The sequence below is a fragment of the Hyla sarda genome, chromosome 1, assembly GCF_029499605.1.
Source record: "Hyla sarda isolate aHylSar1 chromosome 1, aHylSar1.hap1, whole genome shotgun sequence".
In the NCBI taxonomy this organism is placed as follows: Eukaryota; Metazoa; Chordata; class Amphibia; order Anura; family Hylidae; genus Hyla; species Hyla sarda.
The window spans coordinates 130,665,790-130,691,202 of record NC_079189.1 but is presented as its reverse complement, the minus strand read 5'-3'; the positions used below and the strand labels follow the sequence as shown (position 1 = coordinate 130,691,202).

The window sequence follows — 25,413 nt, the reverse complement described above, 5'->3', positions numbered from 1 at the left end:
GTCTATGACAGACGAGCTTAAGGAGGAATGTACACATATATAGTAGATATGCAACCAGGAGGTCTGGGTGTGCGAAAAAAAGGAGAACTGTCTCTCAACTGGATTATGGACCCTCCAAGGGTCTATGAGAGAGGGATGTTCCATTAGGGGGTGAAGTACCTGGTTGTGTTTCAACTCTTGTCTGGCAGTAGTAAGTGACCTGTCTTCTGAATAGTGTACTATGGAATTAAAGTCACCTCCTACTATTTTCTTAGGGACTGGATCTGACAGAATCCGGGTTTCTAAGAAAGCGGAAAAAAGTTTCATTTGCCATGTTAGGTCCATATACATTATAAACACTATGTGTTCCATTAGGAGATTCCAGCAATAGGGAATGTATTCTACCCTCACTATCAGTTTCAGAGTGTAAGACAGTATGTTGTAAGTGTTTTCTGATTGGAGTAATAACTCCAGCCTTGCGGTTGACTGAAGCTGAGCCCAGTACTGTGCCCACCCACAACTTTTTCATGCGATAAAAATCGGATTCTGGCAGATGTGTCTCTTTCAATAAGGCAATGTCCGCCTTCAATTTACAGAGATGTCTGAGTCCCATCATGCATTTTAGGGGGGGGGGGTACGCAACCCCTTAACGTTCCACAGTGTTTCGGTCAGTTGAAGAGCACTTACCTGCCGGAAGAGCACTTATGTCACGATTCGGCTAGCTGGATGTGGATCCTCTGTGTCAGCGAGGGATTGGCGTGGACCGTGTCGGTGGACCGGTTCTAAGATGCTACTGGTATTCACCAAAGCCCGCCGCAAAGCGGGATGGACTTGCTGCGGCGGTAGCAACCAGGTCGTATCCACCGGCAACGGCTCAACCTCGCAAAAATTACTAGGCAGAGGCAAAGTCAGACGTAGCAGAAGGTCGGGGCAGGCGGCAAAGTTCGTAGTCAATGTGGATAGCAGAAGATCTGGAAACACAGGCTTTGGAAGGAAGTGCAGGGGAAGTGAGGTATTATAGCCAGGGAGCAGGTGGAAGCTGATTAGGCTAATTGGGCCAGGCACCAGTCATTGGTGCACTGGCCCTTTAAATCTTAGAGAATTGGCGCGCGAGCGCCCTAAGGAGCGGAGCCGCGCGTGCCAGGACATGACAGCCGGAGGCCGGGACAGGTAAGTGACTTGGGATGCGATTCGCGAGCGGGCGCGTCCCGCTATGCGAATCGCATCCCCGCCGGCAATGTCAGTGCAGCGCTCCCGGTCAGCGGGTCTGACCGGGGCACTGCAGAGAGAGGAACGCCGCGAGCGCTCCGGGGAGGAGCAGGGACCCGGAGCGCTCGGCGTAACAGTACCCCCCCCTTAGGTCTCCCCCTTTTTTTGTTCGGTAATTGCTTCACATAGGACGAGGACACTGGGAGCGATTGAAGGGTTTCCACAAAGGCAGGCAGTACAGCAGGAGTGGGAATGAGGAGGGAGGGCAGAGGGTGAAGCTTGGCACGGGGGAGGGTGTCACCAGGACGGGGGCTATGAGGAGGCACGGCACAGTCCCAATAGGCCTTGGGGAGACCAGGCACAGGAGGAGACACTGAGGCCCGACAGACGGGACTGAGAGCAGAGGTGAGGCATTTCTTAAGGCAAGCAGAACCCCAATTCTTGATCTCTCCGGTGGTCCAGTGAAGGGTGGGAGAATGATGCTGGAGCCATGACAGACCAAGGAGGACTTCAGAGGTACAGTTGGGAAGGACGAACAATTCGATCTTTTCGTGATGGGGTCCAATGCACATTAAGAGGGGTTCTGTGCGGTAACGCACAGTACAGTCCAACTTCACTCCGTTGACCGAAGACATGTAGAGCGCCTTGGCGAGACGGGTCACCGGGATGCAGAACTTATTCACCAAAGAGTCCAGAATAAAATTTCCAGAAGCACCAGAGTCCAAGCAGGCCTTGGCTGAGAGGGAGGAGTTGGCAGAAAGAGAAATCCGCACAGGCACAGTGAGACGTGGAGAAGCAGACTTCGTACCAAGGGACGCCACACCCACGTGAGCTGGGTGCATGCGTTTCCTAGACGTGGAGGACGAATAGGGCAATCCACCAAGAAATGTTCAGTACTAGCGCAGTACAGACATAGATTTTTTTCACTACGGCGAGTCCTCTCTTCATGGGTCAGGCGAGAGACCGATCCACTTGCATAGCCTCCTCGGCGGGAGGCACAGGCGTAAATTGCAAAGGATACTGTGGGAGAGGTGCCCAGAGATCAAGGTCTTTTTCCTGGTGGAGCTCCTGGTGTCTCTCAGAAAAACGTATGTCAATGCGGGTGGCCAAATGGATAAGTTCTTGCAGGTTGGCAGGAATCTCTCATGCGGCCAGCACATCCTTGATGTTACTGGATAGGCCTTTTTTAAAGGTCGCACAGAGAGTCTCCTTATTCCAAGATAATTCGGAAGCGAGAGTACGAAATTGGATGGCGTACTCGCCTACTGAAGAATTACCCTGGACCAGGTTCAGCAGGGCAGTCTCGGCAGAAAAAGCTCGGGCTGGTTCCTCGAAGACACTACGGACTTCAGCGAAGAAGGACTGGACTGTGGCTGTGGCAGGATCATTGCGGTCCCAGAGCGGTGTGGCCCAAGACAAAGCCTTTCCAGATAGAAGACTCACTACGAACGCCACCTTAGACCGTTCTGTAGGAAATTGGTCCGACAACATCTCCATATGTAGGGAACATTGCGACAGAAAGCCACGGCAGAGTCTAGAGTCCGCATCAAATTTGTCCGGCAGGGACAAGCGGAGGCTGGGAGCGGCCACTCGCTGCGGAGGAGGTGCAGGAGCTGGCGGAGGAGATGGTTGCTGCTGTAGCAATGGCAGAAGTTGCTGTAACGTGGCGGTCAACTGCGACAGCTGCTGTCCTTGTTGGGCGATTTGCTGCGATTGCTGAGCGACCACCGTGGATAGGTCAGCGAGACTTGGCAGCGGCACCTCTGTGGGATCCATGGCCGGATCTACTGTCACGATTCGGCTAGCTGGAAGTGGATCCTCTATGTCAGCGAGGGATTGGCGTGGACCGTGTCGGTGGACCGGTTCTAAGATGCTACTGGTATTCACCAGAGCCCGCCGCAAAGCGGGATGGACTTGCTGCGGCGGTAGCAACCAGGTCGTATCCACCGGCAACGGCTCAACCTCGCTGACTGCTGAGAAGGCGTGGGACAGAAGGACTAGGCAGAGGCAAGGTCAGACGTAGCAGAAGGTCGGGGCAGGCGGCAAGGTTCGTAGTCAATGTGGATAGCAGAAGATCTGGAAACACAGGCTTTGGACAACACTAAACGCTTTCACTGGCACAAGGCAACAAGATCCAGCAAGGAAGTGCAGGGGAAGTGAGGTATTATAGCCAGGGAGCAGGTGGAAGCTGATTAGGCTAATTGGGCCAGGCACCAATCATTGGTGCACTGGCCCTTTAAATCTTAGAGAGCTGGCGCGCGCGCCCTAAGGAGCGGAGCCGCGCGCGCCAGGACACGACAGCCGGAGGCCGGGACAGGTAAGTGACTTGGGATGCGATTCACGAGCGGACGCGTCCCGCTATGCGAATCGCATCCCCGCCGGCAATGTCAGTGCAGCGCTCCCGGTCAGCGGGTCTGACCGGGGCGCTGCAGAGAGAGGAACACCGCGAGCGCTCCGGGGAGGAGCAGGGACCTGGAGCGCTCGGCGTAACAACTTACTTGCCTGTCTGCTGTCCAATCGGTGTTCCAAGGCTTCAGTCAGCCATGGCAGGCTGGAGCAATGGAGCACCAATAACACTAATCGCTATGGCATAGTATTGTTCAGTGAATGCAATCTAATGATTGCATATTATATCCCCCCTATGGGGACTGAAAAATAGTGTATAAAAAGTAATAAAAAATAAGAGTTAATAAATGTAATTTAACCCCTTCCCTAAGTTTGAAAAAAAAATGTAAACAAAAATAAACATAAACATATGTGGTATAACCGTGTGCATAAATATCCGAAACATAAAAATATAACATTAATTAAATCACATGACAATGTATAGGTAAAAAAATACCAAAGTCCAAAATGTCATATTTATGGTCACTTTGTATGACCTAAAAAAAAAAATATAGAAGAAGTGAAACAAAGTAAAACATATATAATTTAAGTATCTTTGTTACTGTATGGACCTACAGCATAAAGAGAACATGTCAATTTACCTAAAAGCGCACCGCGTAGAAGCAGAAGCCCCCAAAAGTAAAAATGGCCGTTTACAGTGGAGAAAAAAGAAGACAGTACTTGGAAGGCAACTAACACGGGCTGTAGATAGGAAGGAAAATATAAAATGCAGTTTACATGGAAAAGTTTTGCAGGCTGTAGAAAGAAAGCAGCTAGCATAGAAAGAAATGAGTTTGTATGCCTCTTTCACCTTTCTGATGCCATCTCTAATACCGAGAGAGAAGAAATGCCATCTGACAGATTTTTTTTTATCTTTTTTTGAGCAGCAGGTAAATGGCAGGAGATATCTAATAGAAAACCACATAGAAAGTTGCTTTCTTTTCCATTAGGTAAGCAAATAAATGAAAAAAAAAAAAAAAAAACAGGCTATTATCAGATAACATTTGATACAATAAATTGAAGCATAAAAAAAGTACTCCAAAATCAACAATTAAGTGATTAGGAGTGTAGTGGTTTAGTAGGTTTATCCCTACTCTGATTAGCTGCAGAGTTATAAAACCCCCATGATTCACAGTGCCTATCTCTGTTATGTGCTATCTGCATACCAGGAGAGATATGTAGGAAGACCCTGTTTTTTTATGCTGCTAGCATAAAACTAGTGACAGGTAGCATGAAACTAGTGACAGGTTCTCTTTAAAGAGGTACTCCAGTGGAAAAATTTAGTTTTTTAAATCAACTGGTGCCAGAAAGTTAAACAGATTTGTAAATTATATAATTGAAATAAAGGAGAAATGGAGTGGCTCTTGTTTCGACCACGCCCAATATAGACCTGGGCTGCCCAATCAGTACACCTATACCCAAGGTGCACAAGGAAAATGTATAATTAATAAAAGGAATGTTGGGGCTCAAGTTCAAGGATTTAAGGACACAGATATAAATAAAATATTTGAATTAATTTATTCTATAAATAATACATATATGTACAGGGATACCAATAACTCACAGGGCCCTTATGCAGTTATGGTAATCACTGAATATAGAAATATATATAAAAAAAATGGTATATAAAAAAGTAATTAAAATAATAATGATAGGACCACCTATAAATATTAATAATAATAGCCTATAGCTATTAATAATAATTGCAGGACTAATTGCTCATTGGATTTTGTGCTATTATAGGCTATTATTATTAATATTTATAGGTGGTCCTATCATTATTATTTTAATAACTTTTTTATATACCATTTTTTTATATATATTTCTATATTCAGTGATTATCATAACTTCACATGTCTATATGTCTGACCCCTACCGCGCATCTATATATACAGGTGCCGGCTCACCGCTATGAATGAGAAGTAAAGCAGTGCAGGGAGGCTCGCGCTGCTGCTGCCAATAGCTTACTTGTCATTCATAGCGGTGAGCCGGCATTTGCATATGTATGCTGTGAGGGTCAGACATATATCCATATGTCTGACCCCCACAGCATGATATGCAGCTGCTGCCTGCTATGAATGACAAACTCTTAGCAGCGAGAGCGGGCAGCAGCCCTCCGCTCCCCCGCTAATAGAGTTTTCATTCATTGGCAGCCATGGGAGGGAGAAGATGAAGATTAATCTGCGCAGCTTGGGGGGGCAGTATATATATATATGTGCAGCGGGGGTCAGTATATGCGCAGCGGGGGTCAGTATAGATATATAATAGCGCTGAGGGGCAGTACATTTATTCAAGAGCAGCGGCCACTAAGTTTGATATAGCGCAGCAGGGGGAAATATATATAGAAACGCTGGAGAGGCCAGATATATACCCCCCCAGCGATTCTATACATCTTTGCCCACCACAGCGCTTCTATATTAAAACCCTGCCAGGAGCCCTAATTGGCTTCTCGGTCCCGGCCATTCAGGGCTTCTGGTGGGGAATTTAAAAATGAAAATTTACAGTACATTGCAGGGGATCGAAACATGCCGCCCGCTCCCCTGCTTAATAACTTTTGATCGGATCGGGTCTCACTTCTGAGACCCGATCAAAAGTTATTAAGCAGGGGAGCGGGCGGCATGTTTCGATCAATCCCTCAGCCCCTGTTCCATGCTGGGGTTAGCAGGATTCACTCCATTTTGAGTAATTTCCACGACAGCTCAGAGCTGTCGGTTTTCTGTGAAGCAAAACTCACAGGTTTTCCTGTGAGTTTTCTTCACACTCGGAGGTTTTTTTCTCTTTTTGTCGGGAACACGCCCCTTTTGTCGGGAAAAACGCCCCTTTTGTAGTTTTTTTTTTCACTCTGAGTGATTTTGATTTTGTCGGGTTGTGCGCCAGATTCTGGCGCAAATTCTGGCGCAGGCAGAATTCTGCCGCAAAACCTGACAAAATGTGTCGGGATCCTGTTAGTAAATGAGGGCTAATATGTCTACTTTATGTCGGCATAGTGAAGTTGACATGTTTTTACTTTTTGTACACATTAGATGGCTTCAAAATATATTAGCAATTTTCAAAATTTTTCATGCAAAATTTAAATTCAGAATTTTTCAGGGACCAGTTAAAGGGGTATTCCAGGCAGGGGTATTTTTATATATCAACTGGCTGCGTAAAGTTAAACAGATTTGTAAATTACTTCTATTAAAAAATCTTAATCCTTCCAATAGTTATTAGCTTCTGAAGTTTTCTGTCTAACTGCTCAATGATGATGTCACGTCCCGGGAGCTGTGCATGATGGGAGAATATCCCCATAGGAGCTGGACAGCTCCCGGGACGTGAGTCATCAGAAAGCAGTTAGACAGAAAACAGCAACTCAACTTCAGAAGCTAATAAATATTGGAAGGATTAAGATTTTTTTTAATAGAAGTAATTTACAAATCTGTTTAACTTTCCGGAGCAAGTTGATATATATAAAAAAAAATTCGGCCTGGAATACCCCTTTAAGTTTGAAGTGGATTTGAGGAGCCTTTCTGTGAGAAATACCCCATAACTGACCCAATTATTGAAACTGCACCCCTCAAAGTATTCAGAATGGCATTCAGAAAGTTTAACGCTTTAGGTGTTTGAAAGGAATAGCAGCAAAGTGAAAGGGAAAATTCAAAACCTTCATTTTTTACACTCGCATGTTCTTGTAGAGCCATTTCTGGAATTTTTACTAGGGGTAAGAGGAGAGAATAAAAAAAAAAATAATAATAATAATTTATAGCCCAATTTCTCTCGAGTAAGGTAATGCCTCATATGTGGATGTAAAGTCTTCTACAGGCGCAGTAGAGGGCTCGGATGGGAAGGAACGTTAATGGGATTTTGGAGAGTGAATTTTGTTGAAATGGTTTTTGAGGGGCATGTTGCATTTAGGAAGCCCCTATGGTGCCAGAACAGCAAAAAACATAAAAAAAAATAAAAACAACACATGGCATACTATTTTGGAAACTATACCTCTCAAGGAACGTAACAAGGGTTATAGTGAGCCTTAACACCCCACAGGTGTTTGATGACTTTTCATTAAAGTCGGAATTTTTTTTCACTAAAATGCTGTTTTTCCACCCAAATTTTACATTTTTACAAGTAGCAATAGAAGAAAATGCCACCCAAAATTTGTCACAGCATTTCTTCTGAGTACGGAAATACTCCATATGTGGATGTAAAGCCCTCTGCGGGCGCACTACAATGCTCAGAAGAGAAGTAGCGCCACTGAGCTTTTGGAGAGCGAATTTGTTTGGAATTGAAGTCGGGGGCCATGTGCGTTCACACCACCATGGTGCCAGAACAGTGGACGTGTGAACACATGTGAACCAATTTTGGCAACCACACCCTTCACAAAATGTTATTAGTGAAGTGAGCATTACACCCCACTGGCGTTTGACAGCTTTTTGGAACAGTGGGCTGTACAAATGATAAATTACACTTTTAATTTTTACAAACTCCTCCCCCCCCCCCCCCCAGGAGTTTGCACGGGGTGGCTGATGAATGATTTCAGCAGGCATCCCGTTCTGGGGGGGGGGGGGGGAGGGCAGGGACCAGAATATGCCCTGCGTCCCCAATAGGTAAATAGAGCATAAAATGCTCATTCCCACCATCCTATTTCCAGCTCTTAGTTTGCTATTTTTTCAGTCATTTAATTCATTTGAATTATAATACATATAATAATATATATTATAATAATGTGTCAAAATATGTTATCAACGCAATTTCTTAATCGTTAAAAATGGATTTATCAATGGAAACATCAGTTGTAAATTTTACCACATATATGTTAAAAATGTTAAAATTGGCAGCCAGCCAGGACAGCAACAGAATACTGGGACCATTAGCAAAGCTGGCAGATGACTGCAAACATTGGCCAACCATAGTCACCTGCCAGCTGGATACATGGATGTACAGAAAAAGTATAACCATTTTAATTGGATCAGTTTCAAATATGACACTTGTTTTGAAGCTATACAGGAGCATTGCTATTTGCCACTAGTTACAAATATTGTACAACCTGTATTTTTGTGGCACATATCCAAAGAATTCTAAAATGATACAGTATGCATTATTCTGCATAAACACTGATACAATATCCTTTTACAGCACATGAATGATTTGACAAGTGTGACTAGAACTCATTGTTCCATGAGACGTAACTTAAACAGGGACTATCATTTGAACAAACTATGCATAGATCAATAGTACAAACATTTATAAGAAACTCTGTTATATATTTTCCCTCCTCCTGCTCAAATCTTCTCTGAAAATCATCTCAGCTTTGTCCTGTGTCTACCAGACAAGTAATGCAAGTCAATGGAGGGGGGAGCTCAACCTACCAGGTCTGGGAGAACTAAAGATTATAGATTTTATAGAACTCTACTGAAAAATACCATATACAAGTTACAGTGGGGCAAAAAAGTATTTAGTCAGCCATCAATTGTGCAGGTTCTCCCAATTAAAAAGAGGAGAGGCCTGTCATTTTCATCATAGGTATACCTCAACTATGAGAGACATAATGAGAAAACAAAATCCATAAAATCACATTGTCTGATTTTTAAAGAATTAATTTTAAAATTATGGTGGAAAATAAGTATTTGGTCAATAACAAAAGTTCATCTCAATACTTTGTTATATACCCTTTGTTGGCAATGACAGAGGTCAAAAGTTTTCTGTAAGTCTTCACAAGGTTTTCACACACCGTTTCTGGTATTTTGGACCATTCCTCCATGCAGATCTCTCTTGGGGCTGTCGCTGGCCAACACGGACTTTCAACTCCCTTGAAAGGTTTTCTATGGGGTTGAGATCTGGAGAATGGCTAGGACACTCCAGGACCTTGAAATGCTTAAAAAGCCACTCCTTCGTAGCCCGGGCGGTGTGTTTGGGATCATGGTCATACTGAAAGACCCAGCCATGTTTCATCTTCAGTGCCCTTGCTGATGGAAGGAGGTTTTCACTCAAAATCTCACGATACATGGCGCCATTCATTCTTTCCTTTACACGGATCAGTTGTCCTGGTCCCTTGGCAGAAAAACTGCCCCAAAGCATGATGTTTCCCCCCCCCCATTCACAGTAGGTATGGTGTTCTTTGGATGCAACTCGGCATTCTTTCTCCTCCAAACACGATGAGTTGAGTTTTTACCAAAAAGTTTTACTTTGGTTTCATCTCACCATATGACATTCTCCCAATCCTCTTTTGGATGATCCAAATGCTCTCTAGCAAATTTCAGATGGGCCCGGACATGTATTGGCTTAACCCCTCAGGGATTCAGCCAATTTTCACCTTAAAGAAGTAGTCCAGACCAAACCCTATGTGCCCGGGATGCCAAGTGAAACAAAACAAACTTTAACTCCCCTTTCTACATTCCCCCATTGCGTTGATATTGATGTCCTGTTCTCTGGTCCCCGACTTCTTCCGCTTCCTGTAAGTCGAAGAGTCACGTGACGCTCAGCATATCACGGGCCGCAGGGGGACACTGCTGCGCCCGGTTATACGATGAGCGTCACGTGACTCTTCGACTTACAGGAAGAGGAAGAAGTCGGGGACCGGAGAACGAGACATCGACATCAGCGCAACGAGGGAAACGTAGGAAGGTGAGTTAAAGTTTGTTTTGTTTTGCTTGGCAGCCCAGGCACAGAGGGTTAAAAAAAAACGCACCAGAGAACTCCTTTGAGGACTCTTTTCGTTCACTGGTTGTTAAACACTGAGTTAAGTAGCAAACCAGTGTGTCGTCATCTGTTGCATAACTACAATCCCCAGCATTCCCAGCCAAAGTAGTATGCCTCCAGCTGTTGCAAAACTACAACTCCCAGCATGTACTGATAGACCGTACATGCTGGGAGTTTTAGTTTTGCAACAGCTGGATGGTTCCCCCCCCCCCCCAATGTGAACGTACAGGGTACACTCACATGGGCGAAGGTTTACAGTAAGTATCCGGCTGCAAGTTTGAGCTGCGGCAAATTTTCTGCCACAGCTCAAACTGCCAGTGTGAAACTACTGTGAACCCCTGCCCGTGCGACTGTACCCTAAAAACACTACACTACACTACCACAAAATAAAATAAAAAGTAAAAAACACTACATATACACATACCCCTACACAGCCCCCCTCCCCTACCCAATAAAAATGAAAAACATCTGGTATGCCACTGTTTCCAAAACGGAGCCTGCAGCTGTGGCAAAACAACTACTCCCAGTATTGCCAGATAGCCACTGACTGTCCAGGCATGCTGGGAGTTTTACAACAGCTGGAGGCACCCTGTTTGGCAATCACTGGCGTAGAATACCCCTATGTCCACCCCTATGCAAGTCCCTAATTTAGGCCTCAAATGCTCATGGCGCTCTTACTTTGAAGCCCTGTTGTATTTCAAGGCAACAGTTTAGGGTCACATATGGGGTATCGCCGTAGTCGGGAGAAATTGTGTTACAAATTTTGAGGGGTATTTTCTGCTATTACCCTTTTTTGGGAATCCAAGCATTTTAGGTAAAATAAATTTTTTTTTTTACATATGCAAAAGTCGTGAAACACCTGTGGAGTATTAAGGTTCCCCGAGGGGTCTAGTTTCCAAAATGGTATGCCATGTGTTTTTATTTTTGCTGTTCTGGCACCATGGGGGCTTTCTAAATGTGGCATGCCCCCAGAGCAAAATTTGCTTTCAAAAAGCCAAATGTGACTCCTTCTCTTCTGAGACTTGTAGTGCGCCAGCAGAGCACTTTTCACCCCCATATGGGGTGTTTTCTGAATCGGGAGAAATTGGGCTTCAAATTTTGGGGGGTATTTTCTGCTATTACCCTTTTTAAAAATGTAAAATTTTTGGGAAACCAAGCATTTTAGGTAAATTTTATTTTTATTTTTTTTACATATGCAAAAGTCGTGAATCACCAGTGGGGTATTAAGGTTCACTTTACCCCTTGTTATGTTCCCCGGGGGGTCTAGTTTCCAAAATGGTATGTCATGTGTTTTTTTTTTTTTGCTGTTCTGGCACCATAGGGGCTTCCTAAAGGTGACATGCCCCCCAAAAACCATTTGTCGCTCCTTCCCTTCTGAGCCCTCTACTGCGCCCGCCGAACAATTAACATAGACATATGAGGTGCTTACTCGAGAGAAATTAGGTTTGAAATACCAGTAAAAATTTTCTCCTTTTTACCCCTTGCAAACAGTTGATATCTTCACACCAAGCTGCTTGCCTATTGCAGATTCAGTCTTCTCAGCCTGGTGCAGGTCTTCAATTTTGTTTCTGGTGTCCTTTGACAGCTCTTTGGTCTTTGCCATAGTGGAGTTTGGAGTGTGACTGTTTGAGGTTGTCAAACAAGTGCAATCAATATAGTTAACGAGTGGAGGACAGAGGAGATTCTTAAAGAAGAAGTAACAGGTCTGTGAAAGCCGGGAATCATGCTTGTTTGTAGGTGACCAAATACTTATTTTCTACCATAATCATCAAATAAATTCTTTAAAAATCAAACAATGTGATTTTATGGATTTTTTTTCTCATTCTGTCTCTCATAGTTGAAGTATACCTATGATGAAAATTGCAGGCTTCTCTCATCTTTTTAGGTGGGAGAACTTACACAATTTGTGGCTGTCTAAATACTTTTTTGCCCCACTGTATATAATGGATACAAATAGTGCTGCTTCTCATGTATACATACAGAGCAGCTCATCCAAAAATGTCACTTTAAAGCTACTGGCCTCAATGCCAAATCCCACCTCAGTAGAGCCCCTTAACTGTAATGTCTAATTCTGGTCTTCTCATATGAAGTAGACCATAAGGGTCCCCTAGGGCTCCTGGGTCATGGTGAAACTATACCCTCTGCACCCCATGTAGTTACAACCCTGCCGTTATTGTTTTGGGTTGACCCAGACACAACTATCCTGTAAATAGGGTATAAAGATGCATCTTCATTCAATAGCTTCAGTCATGGCCACACAGCCTGTATACTCATATAAATTTTTTCTGTCTTAGCCCATAATTTCATTCATTACATCATTTTCCCATCCTGTGCATTTTATTAAACCTTCTTAATAACCAGATAGAGCAATGAAAATAAACAGCATAGAATATGGACCTGTATAATAACTGGGATTGTCATGATGCCTTCAGGACCCATCATTTCTTGGTGGGGGGAATTTCCCCCTTTAGCATTCAATTTTACCTGATCAGTGGCATAAATGAAAATGAGCTTACTGATCCATCATGTGTATTGGTTAATTGCTGTGAAGCACCCGATCTGTTCTTCATTGTCCTATTACTTGCTTCATTGAGATGATCGAATACTGAGCTTACGAGTAGTGTAACCAACATATTTTAGGCTGCATATGGAGCATTCAATGATGTAAACCACATTGCATGAATTACAAGTTTACATGTTTAATGCCAAAATGTTTTATACCCAAAGTATTACTTAAAGAATTAGTTACTTAAACAAAATCACATGTGCGCATGGAGAACCACGGCACTTGAAGAGTCACCAATGTCTTAGGACCTGCAGTGATGGTACTAGAGGTGAATTTATCTCCCAATGTGCATGCTTAATTTTGGCATGATAGCTAAATTAATCTTAAGTATATGAGTGTAACACCACTGGTTTGCAACCACCAGTGTACTATGTGTCCTGGTCCTTACCCACGTCAGGAGACATCTGTTCCATGTCTCTGCTGTGCACCCTTGACCATCCTCCTCTTTACTTTCTCCTGCTGCTGCTGCACAGGAGAACTGACTGAGACTTATAGAGACAGTGTGCAGTCTCTATTGGATCCCCCTCCAATCACTGCCAGGCACCACCTATAAGTGAGTAGTCCTCCCTTCCTGTGGTGCCTGAGCAATATTGCAGGTTTCTACAGCTAAGCTCCTTGTCTGCTGTGTTCCAGTATGTTGTATACCAGTGTTCCTGTTATCCTTATGTCATCTCTTCCTGATTCCTCTGCCCCTGTCTTCTTTCCTTGCTCCTACCATCTAGCCTCACCTGAGATATCTAACTCTGCTATTGTAACAGCACCAGCCCTGCTAAATCACTTGGCCTGCTCTACTGCATCTGATTCTACCAGCTGATATCTTCACCTCCAACTCCCCCTCCTCAACCCTGGTGCATGGTACTGGGTAATTCTGGCCCGCCCAGTCAGCTGCCACTTACTGAGACCACTCTAGTGGCACTGTGGGTTCACACCCGTTGGGACATTACAATGAGCAAGTCTAGAATCAAGTCTAGAAACAACATTTATTTTATTTAATTTAGCAATAGTTGTACTATTTGATTAGCCCTACTGTATTTAGTTGGCAATTACAATATCCTCTGACCTGTAGTCTCTTTCTCTCAACTTGGTTTGTGAAAAGTGGAAATTAAAATGCACTGACTCTCAAATTCCAAAGAGGACACTTTCTCAGGATGCATCTGAAAAGTAAACTTTAAAATATAATTACTGGAATTCAGACACGTGTACGGAAAACTGATCACCCCTCCAAATGAGGAATCTATGAATTTCCCATACCAATGTATATGGTCATCAAAGGGTTAGAAACACAAAATACTGCCAGTTTCTCCAAAAAAGGCATAGTTAAATTTGCTACTGAGGGGGGAATGCCAAATCTCCATCAAAACACTGCTACACAGCAAATAAAGAAAGTAATTATGCAAGATTAGGAATTAGCTGACAAGAATTGCTGTACTTTTTTATGTGGAAATCAAGAGCCTTCATAGCGACACCTCACGGGATACAAGTGTATAAGGATATGACATCACTCGTCACCCAACAATAACCCTGTTCCCATTTCAACAGAGAGAACCTTTGCAATACATCTTTGGAGTCCTTCAAATACCCAGGGACACACTGTACTAAGGGTTGTAACATTTGATCCACCCAAAGTGATAATCGCTCCCATAGGGACTCTGAGCTTGAGACTATATGGTGTATAAAGGGGGAATTACCCCCTTATGGGTCTTAGGGAGTGCCTACACATTTTGGTTATGGAGGGACATGTTAACTAAGGGGGTGTTAACTAAGACACAAATGGAACTTCTGTGCACTGAGGGAAGTTATGAGGTGCTCAGTGCCCAGAAGTTCCATTTGTGTCTTAGTTAACACCCCCTTAGTTAACCTGTCCCTCCATAACCAAAATGTGTAGGAGTTCAGAAAAATTGGCTGTTGCATTAGCTCTCAACTTGACATAGGTGGTCGTGTCACTAAGCATGGGTTAAATTTGGGCAGTGTAAGCGACGTTGTCCATAATAGTGACAAGACCAGTCTCGTCATACATCCTAAAAATGAAAATTATCCATGGAGGCAATAAACTCCTTAAAGGAGTTGTATAATATCAAAAACCTATCCCCTATCTGCAGGATAGGGGATAAGTTTTACAATAATGTGAACACTGGTGAACAACAATCTTCTTGCTTTCAAGCTCATTTAAAGCTGCCAACTCCCCCCTCAGAGCTCTAACATGCTCCAGAAAACGCACTCTGAGTAGCGAGTGCAGAGCCTATGGTATATATAGGAACTCACAGACCTTATGCTGGCGTTTTCTTCTTTATTTATTGCATGCACAAAAAATTGAGTCATTTACAAAAAAAGAAATTTTTCATACATATAGATCTTTATTAAACACGGTGAAAAGTACGGAGGAATCCACCCAGAGGGGAAAAGAACAATGGGTGTCGCTCAGATTGCCATAAAAATGTCTATACAGAAATTCATACTGACATCATAAATCACTGAAAGTACTATGGAGCTAAGTCCCAAGATAAGAAAAGCATATAGCTTATACAGCATGAAACATAATACATTACCAAAAAATAACACGACAGGCACCGGAGCGACACCGCCAACATATCTGGAATAGTGTACACACTTCTTTCTTTATTGCCCAGACGTTTTTCGGAAAACATTTTTTAAATATAAATGTCCATGGATTTTACATATAGTAGTAGGTAGAGGTCTGATCCCTCACCCACAGCTCTGGACGTGAGGAATCAGACTTCTAGCTCCTGCTATATGTAAAATTCATGGACATTTTAACTTGAATTTCATTCAGAAAAATGGCTGAGCAATAAAGAAAGGAAGAACGCCAGCAAAAGGTCTGTGAGTTCCTTTATTTGCGATTTATTAGTACATTGTCTTATGCTATGCACTAGCTACTCAGGAGAGGGGATAAGTGTTAGATCGTGGGGGGTCCAAACACTGGGACTCCTGACGATCTCCTACTCGGTGCCCCGGCTTCATGCATGAATGCAGTGTGTCGTCCACACCACCTCCACATGCCCCCTCCATGCAGCGCTATAGGAGAACCGGAGATACAGCATTCTGGTATCTCCAGCTCTCCCTTAGAGATGCATGTAGGGGCCACAGCTTCATGCTGTGGCTGACACACTGCATTCATGCAGAGAGTCAGGACACCAGGCGGGAGATTGCAGGGGGTCCCAGTGGTTGGACCCCCCCTCCCCATGATCTGACAGTGCAGATAGGGGATACGTTTTTGATACTGTACTACTTCTTTAAAGGGGTACTCCGCCCCTGGCATCTTATCCCCTATCCAAAGGATAGGGGATAAGATGTTAGATCGCCGCGGTCCCGCTGCTGGGGACCCTGGGGATCGCCGCTGCGGCACCCCGCCATCATTACTGCACAGAGCGAGTTCGCTCTGTGCGTAATGACGGGCGATACAGGGGCCGGAGCAGCGTGATGTCATGGCTCCGCCCCTCATGAAATCACGGCCCGTCCCCTTAATGCAAGTCTATGGCAGGGGGCGTGATGACCGCCACGCCCTCCCTTCCATAGAATTGTATTGATGGGGCGGTCCGTGATATCACGAGGGGCGGAGCCATGACGTAACTATGCTCCGGCTCCTGTATTGCTCGTCATCACGTGCAGAGCGATCTTGCTCTGCACAGTAATGATAGCTGGGTGCGGCTGCAGCGATCCCCGGGGTCCCCAGCAGCGGGACCCCGGCAATCTGACATCTTATCCCCTATCCTTTGGATAGGGGATAAGATGTCTAGGGGCGGAGTATCCCTTTAAGAGCTTTCCTCTCCTCACGTAACAAATTAAGTTTAACATGTATATCACTTTTAATAGTTCAAGATAAAGCCATCATTAATTGAGATTGCAGTTTATAGCATTTAGAATGTCATACTTTGAGATCTATACATAGCTTTGTTATATCAAATACATGAATATCTATGTCTGCATGACCCTACTGCTATAATGACAGAGAAGGGTTAATCCAGTGAAGTTGGAACCCTTTTATCAAAGCCCTGGATTATCTTGCCTTCAACAGAATTTAAACATTGAACAAAGATATCATAATCAAATTCACTACATAAATGACAATTATACAACAAGATTTTGCTCATATCATAAAATGAATAGTATACTTTAAAATGTTGCTTGGTGTGAAAATTGAAGAGGATTGTTGAATAGCATTTAAATATCACTAAGAAAAACGTAACATAGGAATAGAATACTGGTACTGTATGTTATCATGAATAACAAGATACATATTGTCAAGCAATGATAAAATGTAATTTATTGGTTTAAAAACATAATATGGTTTAGCATTGTTTACTGAAAATTGCTTTTGTAGCACAATCTATTACTTCATTATGCTTTCCTTATCACAGGTATTATGTTATTTATTTTCTACAGTTGAAGGAAAGTAGTAAAAATGTGAAAACTACTGGGCTTTGTACTATTGCAAATGAGTTCTGGAGCAATGTACCCATAAAAATGTCATACAAGACTTACAATACAGTTAAATGCATTCATTATGGGTTTTAGACACTGTTGTATGGCCTAGACAAGTTGTGTGGCACAGACAATGAGGTGTGGCTTAAGAAATGGCTTAAGATACAACATTGCATGCCAAAAACCCTCCAGAATCCTGTTGCTTACATTCTAGCACATTTTAAGCCAACTGAAAGTTTATGTCAGGATCCGGACTGGTATGCAGAGAGGACACAGGTGGTGGATCCTCTGTGTCAGTGAGGTGATGGCGTGGGCCGTACCAGGGGAACGGAATCTATGGGGTTTCTGGTTTTCACCAGAGCCCGCCTCAAAGCGGGATGGACTTGCAGAGGCAGGTAACTGCCAGGTCGTTCCACCCAATAGCGACTCAACCTCACTGACAGCTGAGATAGGCGCAGTACACAAGGGCAAGGCAAGAGCAAGGTCGGACGTAGCAGAAGTTCTGGGCAGGCAGCAATGGTTCGTAGTCAGGGGCAACGGCAAGGGTCTGGATACACTGGTAATGGAACACACAGAAACGCTTTCTCAGGGCACAAGGCAACAAGATCCGGCAAGGACAGGAAGGGAAAGTGGGTTTTTATGGAGTGGGAAGTGCTTAGGTACTAATTGGGCCAGGAACCAATTAATGGTGCACTGGCCCTTTAAATCTGAGAGACCCGGCGCGCGTGCGCCCTAGAGTGTGGGACCGCGCACGCCGGGACTGAGCAGAAGGACGGGGACGGTAAGAGACACGGGATGCGACCTGCGGGCGGGCACGTCCCACCGCGGGGATCGCATCCCCGCCGAGGGACATAGAGCAGCGCTCCCGGTCAGACTCGCAGACCGGAGCGCTGCAAGCAGAGGAATAACGCCGCGAGCGCTCCGGAGGGGAAGCGGGGCCCGGAGCGCTCGGCGTTACAGTATATCTAAACATAGAATAGAAAATCTAAGAATAGAACAGATCTATCAAACAGGCTGAGCCAATTGGTAAATCTGGCATATTCTTAGACTAACTAGTCTAAGTTTATATTGTGTAAGAATGAGTTTTAATCAACCAGTGCCATTGAACATTGTAAGCATTGGAAGGTTTTCTGACACAATGGGTGAAATAACTATATTTCCAAAGGAGCTATTGGCATGAAATTTTCATCAGCTGTAGGAAAGGACACAAGTAATCCATACATACAATGAAACCAAAATTAAAAAAACGTAGAAATCAAATTATGTGTAAATTTGAAATAACACAGGGAAAAAGTACCGAACACTCTTACTAATATTTATTGAAAGGACATCTGCAGCGTTACAAACACTTATCCCCTATCCTCAAGATAGGGGATAAGTGTTTGATGGCGGGGGGTCCGAACGCTGGGGCCGCCGGCGATCTCCTGTACGGGGCAGCAGCTCTCCCGTACAGGGGGCGTGCCAGCCGCAGTATGACGTTGCGGCCGGCACGCCTCCTCCATACATCTCTATGGGAGAGGAGGGGAGGCAGCATTCATGCCTCCCCGCATTCCCCATAGAACTGTATGGGGACGGGGAGGAGACGGGGCATCACCGTCGACCTCTAGGTCGACGCTACGCGCCTTAGCGCTCACCATGAGCGCTTATGGCAGCACCCGTTAGGGAGATCGGACGCCCCGCGATCAAACACTTATCCCCTATCCTGTGGATAGGGGATAAGTGTAATGCCGCTGCAGTTGTCCTTTAACCCCTTAAGGACTTAGGGTTTTTCAGTTTTTTGCACTTTCGTTTTTTCCTCCTTACCTTTTAAAAATCATAACCCTTTAAATTTTCCACCTAAAAATCCATATTATGGCTTATTTTTCGTGTCACCAATTCTACTTTGCACTGATACCCAAAAATTCACGACGAAACGGAAAAAAAAATCATTGTGCTACAAAATCGACGAAAAAACGCCATTTTGTTAATTTTGGGGGCTTCCATTTCTACGCAGTGCATATTTCAATAAAAATGACACCTTATCATTATTCTGTAGGTCCATATGGTTAAAATGATACCCTACTTATATAGGTTTGACTCATTTTTTGCGCCGTGATCTGAAGTTTTTATCGGTACAATTTTTGTTTTGATCGGACTTTTTGATCACTTTTTATTCATTTTTTAATGGTATAAAAAGTGACCAAAATTTTTTTGGATTTTGGAATTTTTTTGCGCGTACGCCATTGACCGTGCAGTTTAATTATTGATATATTTTTATAGTTCGGACATTTACGCATGCGGCAATACCACATATGTTTATTTTGTTTTTTTATTTACACTGTTTTATTTTTTTATGGGAAAAGGGGGGTGATTCAAACTTTTATTAGGGATGGGGTTAAATGACCTTTATTAACATTTTTTTTTTTGCAGTGTTATAGGTCCCATGGGGACTTATAACACTGCACACACTGATCTCTCATGCTGATCACTGGCGTGTATTAACACGCCTGTGATCAGTGTTATCGGCGCTTGACTTCTCCTGCCTGGATCTCAGGCACGGAGCAGTCATTCGTCGATTGGACACCGAGGAGGCAGGTAAGAGCCCTCCTGGTGTCCTGTAAGCTGTTTGGGACGCCGTGATTTCACCGCGGCGGTCCCGAACAGCCCGACTGAGCAGCCAGGATGCTTTCACTTTCACTTCAGACGCGATGGTCAGCTTTGATCGCCACGTCTGAAGGGTTAATACAGGGCAGCACCGCGATCGGTGATGTCCTGTATTGGTCGCGGGTCCCGGCCGTTGATAGCCGCTGGGACCAACCCGATATGATGCGAGGACACCGCGTGACCCCGCGGCATATCGCAGGAGCTGGCGGAGGACGTAAATATATTTCCTGCGTCGTTAAGGAGTTAATACTTTGCCTTTTGTATGGAGAAACTAGTCACATGCATTGCTCTTGTGTGGTATTTAGCCCATTCTTTTACATAATCAGTCTTCAAATCTTGAAGTTTCAGTCGGCCTCTTCTATGAATGATGATGTTTTATTTTTTTACATAGATTTCCAGGTGATTCGCTGGGTCATTGTAGTAGTTTTATTTTCTTTCTTTAAAACCATTTGAGAGTTTTCTTTTAAGAGATTTTTGTCAAGAATGCTCATTCATCCTTCGTTCAATAATGTGAAGTATACCAATTCCATTTGCTGAAAAGCAACTCCACACTCCAAACTTCACTGTTGGAATGGTGCTTTTAGGGTGCCATGTCATTTCTCCTTCAAACATGGCATGTATTATAGCATCCAAACAGTTAAATTTTGCTCTCATCTGACCACAATTCTCCCAGTGTTTCACTGGCTTTCCCAAATGTTATGGAGCAATACAGTTTCTAAATACCTGCTTGTTCCAGGTCTTATTGAAGCTCTCCACAAGTGGTCATTGGCTCTTGGGCAACTTTTCTGATGACCCTTTTTACTCCTCTGTCAGAAATCTTGTGAGGAGCACCTGTTTGAGGCAAATTTATAGTGAAATGATTCTTTCCACCTCCGTATTTTGGGGCCAACAATGCTCACTGGAACATTCAGAAGCTTAGAAATGCACCTGCCTGTAACCAATGCCATTGTTGTGTTTTGTAACAATATGATTATGAAGGTTTTGTGTCTTGTGTGACACCTTGGCAATGAGACCTTTTTGTAGATTATCAGTTAGGACTGAACCAGCTGATATTAATTTGCACTGGCAGGGGGCTGGATTGGTTTTTCATTACTGATAGATTTCAGCTGTTGTCTTGGCTTTTCATGACTTTCTGCACCTTTCTTTCTTCATGTGTTCAATACATTTTCCCTGTCTCATTTTACATTATTAAACATACATTTCTGAGCTTATTTATTTTGGTTTCTCTGTATGTATGGATTACTGGGGTTGTTATCAACATCTGCCAAAATATATTTAATGAGAAAATCCGGTTTGTAATCCTCTGTAATATGTGTAGCTTATTAAAATAGTGGTTTTGTAACTTTAGAAAGAGAAACCAATCAACGATTCTTCATCTTTTAGAATTCAGTGTTGCATTTTGGGTTCGAATCACTAATTGCTTTACTTTGTGTCTTAGGACTGTGAAATGGCTTTGGACACAAAAGACTTTAATAACAGAACTGCTATGAAAGAAGAAAACGGCACCTTTGCAACTTCATCCTCTAATTTTCCTGCCTGGGAGGATTACAACAGCAGTGTGGATGACATACGATACTTTCTAATTGGGCTGTATACGTTTGTAAGCCTTCTTGGATTTATGGGAAATCTCCTAATTCTTCTGGCTATTTTCAAAAAACGCAAACAGAAAACTATAATTAACTACCTCATTGGAAACTTGGCTTTTTCAGATATTTTAGTTGTGCTGTTCTGCTCACCATTCACTTTGACATGTGTCTTGCTTGACCAATGGATCTTTGGTGAAGTCATGTGTCATGTTGTGCCTTTTCTCCAGTGTGTCTCTGTTCTAATTTCTACCTTAATGCTCATGTCTATTGCCTTAGTGAGGTTCCACATGATAAAACATCCTCTTTCGACCAATCTGACTGCAAACCATGGATACTTTTTGATTGCTACTGTCTGGACACTTGGCTTCACCATATGTTCTCCATTACCGGTCTTTCATAAAATTATAAATTTAAGAGAAGCATTTAATTTAGAACCAATCATGAATAGTTACTTGTGCGTAGAGTCCTGGCCATCTGATTCCTACAGAATTGCCTTCACAATTTCTTTATTACTGGTACAGTATATTTTGCCATTGTCTTGTCTTACAATAAGTCATACAAGCGTTTGCAGAAGCATTAGCTCAAGATTACCCAACAAAGAAGTGAAAGTTGAAGAAAATGAAATGATCAATTTGACCCTTCAACAACCAAAAACAAGTAAATCAGAGGTGGAAATTTGTAGCAGTCAAAAGTGGAGTTATTCTTGTGTACGAAAACATAGAAAGCGGTACAGCAAAAAAACTGCAAGCGTTGTCCCTGCAATACTAAGGCGGCATCAAGAGAGTAATACTGGTGATATTCCAGAGATGTCTACCACAGAGAGGAGCCACACATTACCCACTAGTATGCACACTAGTGTTCACACTTTACCTTCAAGTGTCTATCTACCAGGAGTTCCCATATGTTTTGAGATAAAGAGAGAAGAGAATTCTGAGGTAAATAACATTAACTCTGTATCTAAATCGATAACGCGGATAAAGAAGAGGTCTAGGCGTGTTTTCTGTCGACTAACAGTATTGATCTTGGCTTTTGCTGTAAGTTGGATGCCACTTCACCTTTTTCACCTTGTAACTGACTTTAATGCCAATCTAATTTCCAATCGACATTTCAAATTAGTTTATTGCATCTGTCACTTGCTTGGCATGGTCTCCTGCTGTCTAAATCCCATACTCTATGGATTTTTAAATGATGGTATAAAAGCAGATTTGATGTCTCTCATCCAGTGTTTTCAGATATCGTAGACTGATCCAGCTGTTGCATTTTCCTCTCTAAAAGCATATCACCTGGATACCTGAATGGTTTTGAAGTTTAAGTTTTACTTGGTAACATAATATTTTCCAGTAAAATAGATGGTCTCAGCTAATGTTATTATACAGGCAATACACACAAGGCTACATATGATCTCTGTGAGGTCTATTTTTAATCTCTTTGTTACTGTAAAAAGAGACAACATTCCACATATTGACCCTTCAAGATTAGGAATATTTATAACATACATATATATTTATGATCTCCTCATTTTCTCATTATTGATCTTAATATAAATCCCTCAGTAGTTACAGTCAGGTCCATAAATATTGGGACATTGACACAATTGGAACATTTTTGGCTCTATACACCACCACAATGGATTTGAAAAGAAACAAACAAGATCTGCTTTAACTGCAGACTGTCAGCTTTAAGGGTTGTGTGTATTAGATACAGTTCGTCTGGCACTGCATATATTAAATTCAAGCTAACGTATGAGGCAGCATACAATGAACGCTGGAAGTTCAAGAGAAAGGAGGTGCTCACGCCCGTAATGCACAAATCGCTTCCAACAAATGGCATCTAAAGAAAATTGCAAGGCAAACACTCACCACTCTTCTGGTAATATTTTCTTGTTTCTCCTTTTTTCAAGTTGTTCACATAACAAAGTGCATAATGTGCAAGGACAAGCAGCTGGCGGCAGTGCCGAGAGAGCTCTTCAAACATGTAACAGCCGGTTCGTAGTACAAGACTACTTCATCAGACCCTGATGAAGGGTCTGATGAAGTAGTCTTGTACTATGAGTTCTGAAGCATTTTGCTGAATATGAGCAGATAATATTGCCTGAAACACTTCAGAATTCATCCTAATGCTTTTGTTAGGAGTCACATTATCTATAAATACAAGAGAAGCAGTTCCATTGGCAGCCATACATACCCACGCCATGACACTACCACCACCAAGCTTCACTGATGAGGTGGTATGCTTAGGATCATGTTCCTTTCCTTCTCCATACTCTTCTCTTCCCATCACTCTGGTATAAGTTGATCTTGGTCTCATTGTTCCAGAACTGTGAAGGCTTTTTTACATGTCATTTGGCAAACTCTAATCTGGCCTCCCTGTTTTTGAGGCTCACCAATGGTTTTCCTCTTGTGGTGAACCCTCTATATTCACTCTGGTGAAGTCTTCTCTTGAAGACTATTGACTCTGACACACACATACACCTACCTCATGGAGAGTGTTCTTGATCTGGCCAACTGTTGTGAAGGGTGTTTTCTTCACCAGGGAAATAATTATTCGGTGATCCACTACAGTTGTTTTGCTTGGTCTTCCTGGTCTTATGGTGTTGCTGAGCTCACCGGTGTGTTCCTTCTTTTTAAGAATGTTCCAAACAGTTGTTTTGGCCACGCCTAATGTTTTGGCTATCTCTCTGATGTGTTTTTTTTTTTTTTTTCAGCCTAATGATGGCTTGCTTCACTGATAGTGACAGCTCTGTGGATCTCATATGGATCAACATTAGGCGTGGCCAAAACAACTGTTTGGAACATTCTTAAAAAGAAGGAACACACCGGTGAGCTCAGCAATCTCATATTGAGAGATGACAGCAACAGATTCCAAATGCAAATATCACACTTGAAATGAACTCTGTACCTTTTATCTGCTCATTTTAATCGGGATAATGAGGGAATAACACACACCTGGCCAAGACAATTGTCCCATTACTTTTGGTCCCTTAACACTATCCAGTAGCCTACCACTAGGCACATATGCAAACTGTTATAATTCCTACAGCATTCATCTGATATGGATGTAAATACCCTCAAATTAAAGCTGACAGTCTTCAGTTAAAGCCCATCTTGTTTGTTTAATTTCAAATCCATTGTGGTGGTGTATGGAGCCAAAAATGTTACAATTGTGTCGATGTCCCAATATTTGTGGACCTGACTGAATAAGACTATAATGTAACATGGTCATACTTGCTTTTGTTTAAACTTTGGTCTTAAAAAAAGAAAACTGGATCTGTTTTCATTGTTCATATTAGTTATATGAAGGGAGACTTGTTCTCATTTGTAAGAACAATATAAATTCATAAATGTAAAATAAATCATTGCTGTTGTAAAATAATAATTTATATTTTTAATTATTTCATACTGTACTTGAAAAGCTTTAAAATGTTTTTATTTATGTGGCTTTACTGTGATAAGACTGACTGCATATTACAATATTGTACAAGATTCTTACTTCTATATGTCTTTATATTTTTTAATTATTTCATTGTATTTCATTGTTGCATTATATAATAATGTTGGTTAAATACACATCATTGTTCATAACAGCATCAACAATAAAAGAGCAGTCATCTTTTTTTAAATGTTTTTATTGAATCTTGGTCATCCAAGTCAGCAGAACTCTTCTAAAGAAATACATAAAAAATTACAGACTGATATACTTATTCTCGGCAGAGTGGATCACCACCAAAGAGCACTCATCTTGCTAAAGCCTTTATGCATACATTTACCACAGATGCATGAAAGAGCTACTGCATACTGCCACTTCATAAATTTCTTGATAAATTAATACTTGAACATATGACCATTTCTATATTCAAAAGTTTCTACTTGACAGGTAATAATCTTTCTATATTGCATGTAATTTCACAGATAGGATCTAAGAGTTAATATATTT

General features: G+C 42.6%; 1 protein-coding gene across 1 annotated transcript in view; it reads left to right on the top strand.

Annotated features, from left to right (window-relative positions):
- NPY5R (neuropeptide Y receptor Y5) overlaps positions 1-25,087 on the top strand; it is a 95,532-nt gene extending 70,445 nt beyond the window's left edge. Inside the window, exon 2 of the mRNA XM_056561397.1 lies at positions 21,333-25,087. Within this exon, the coding sequence (XP_056417372.1) occupies positions 21,342-22,721 (1,380 nt within the window). The 5' untranslated portion in view covers positions 21,333-21,341 and the 3' untranslated portion in view covers positions 22,722-25,087. The remainder of the gene's footprint in view (positions 1-21,332) is intronic.
- The last annotated feature ends 326 nt before the right edge of the window (positions 25,088-25,413 follow it).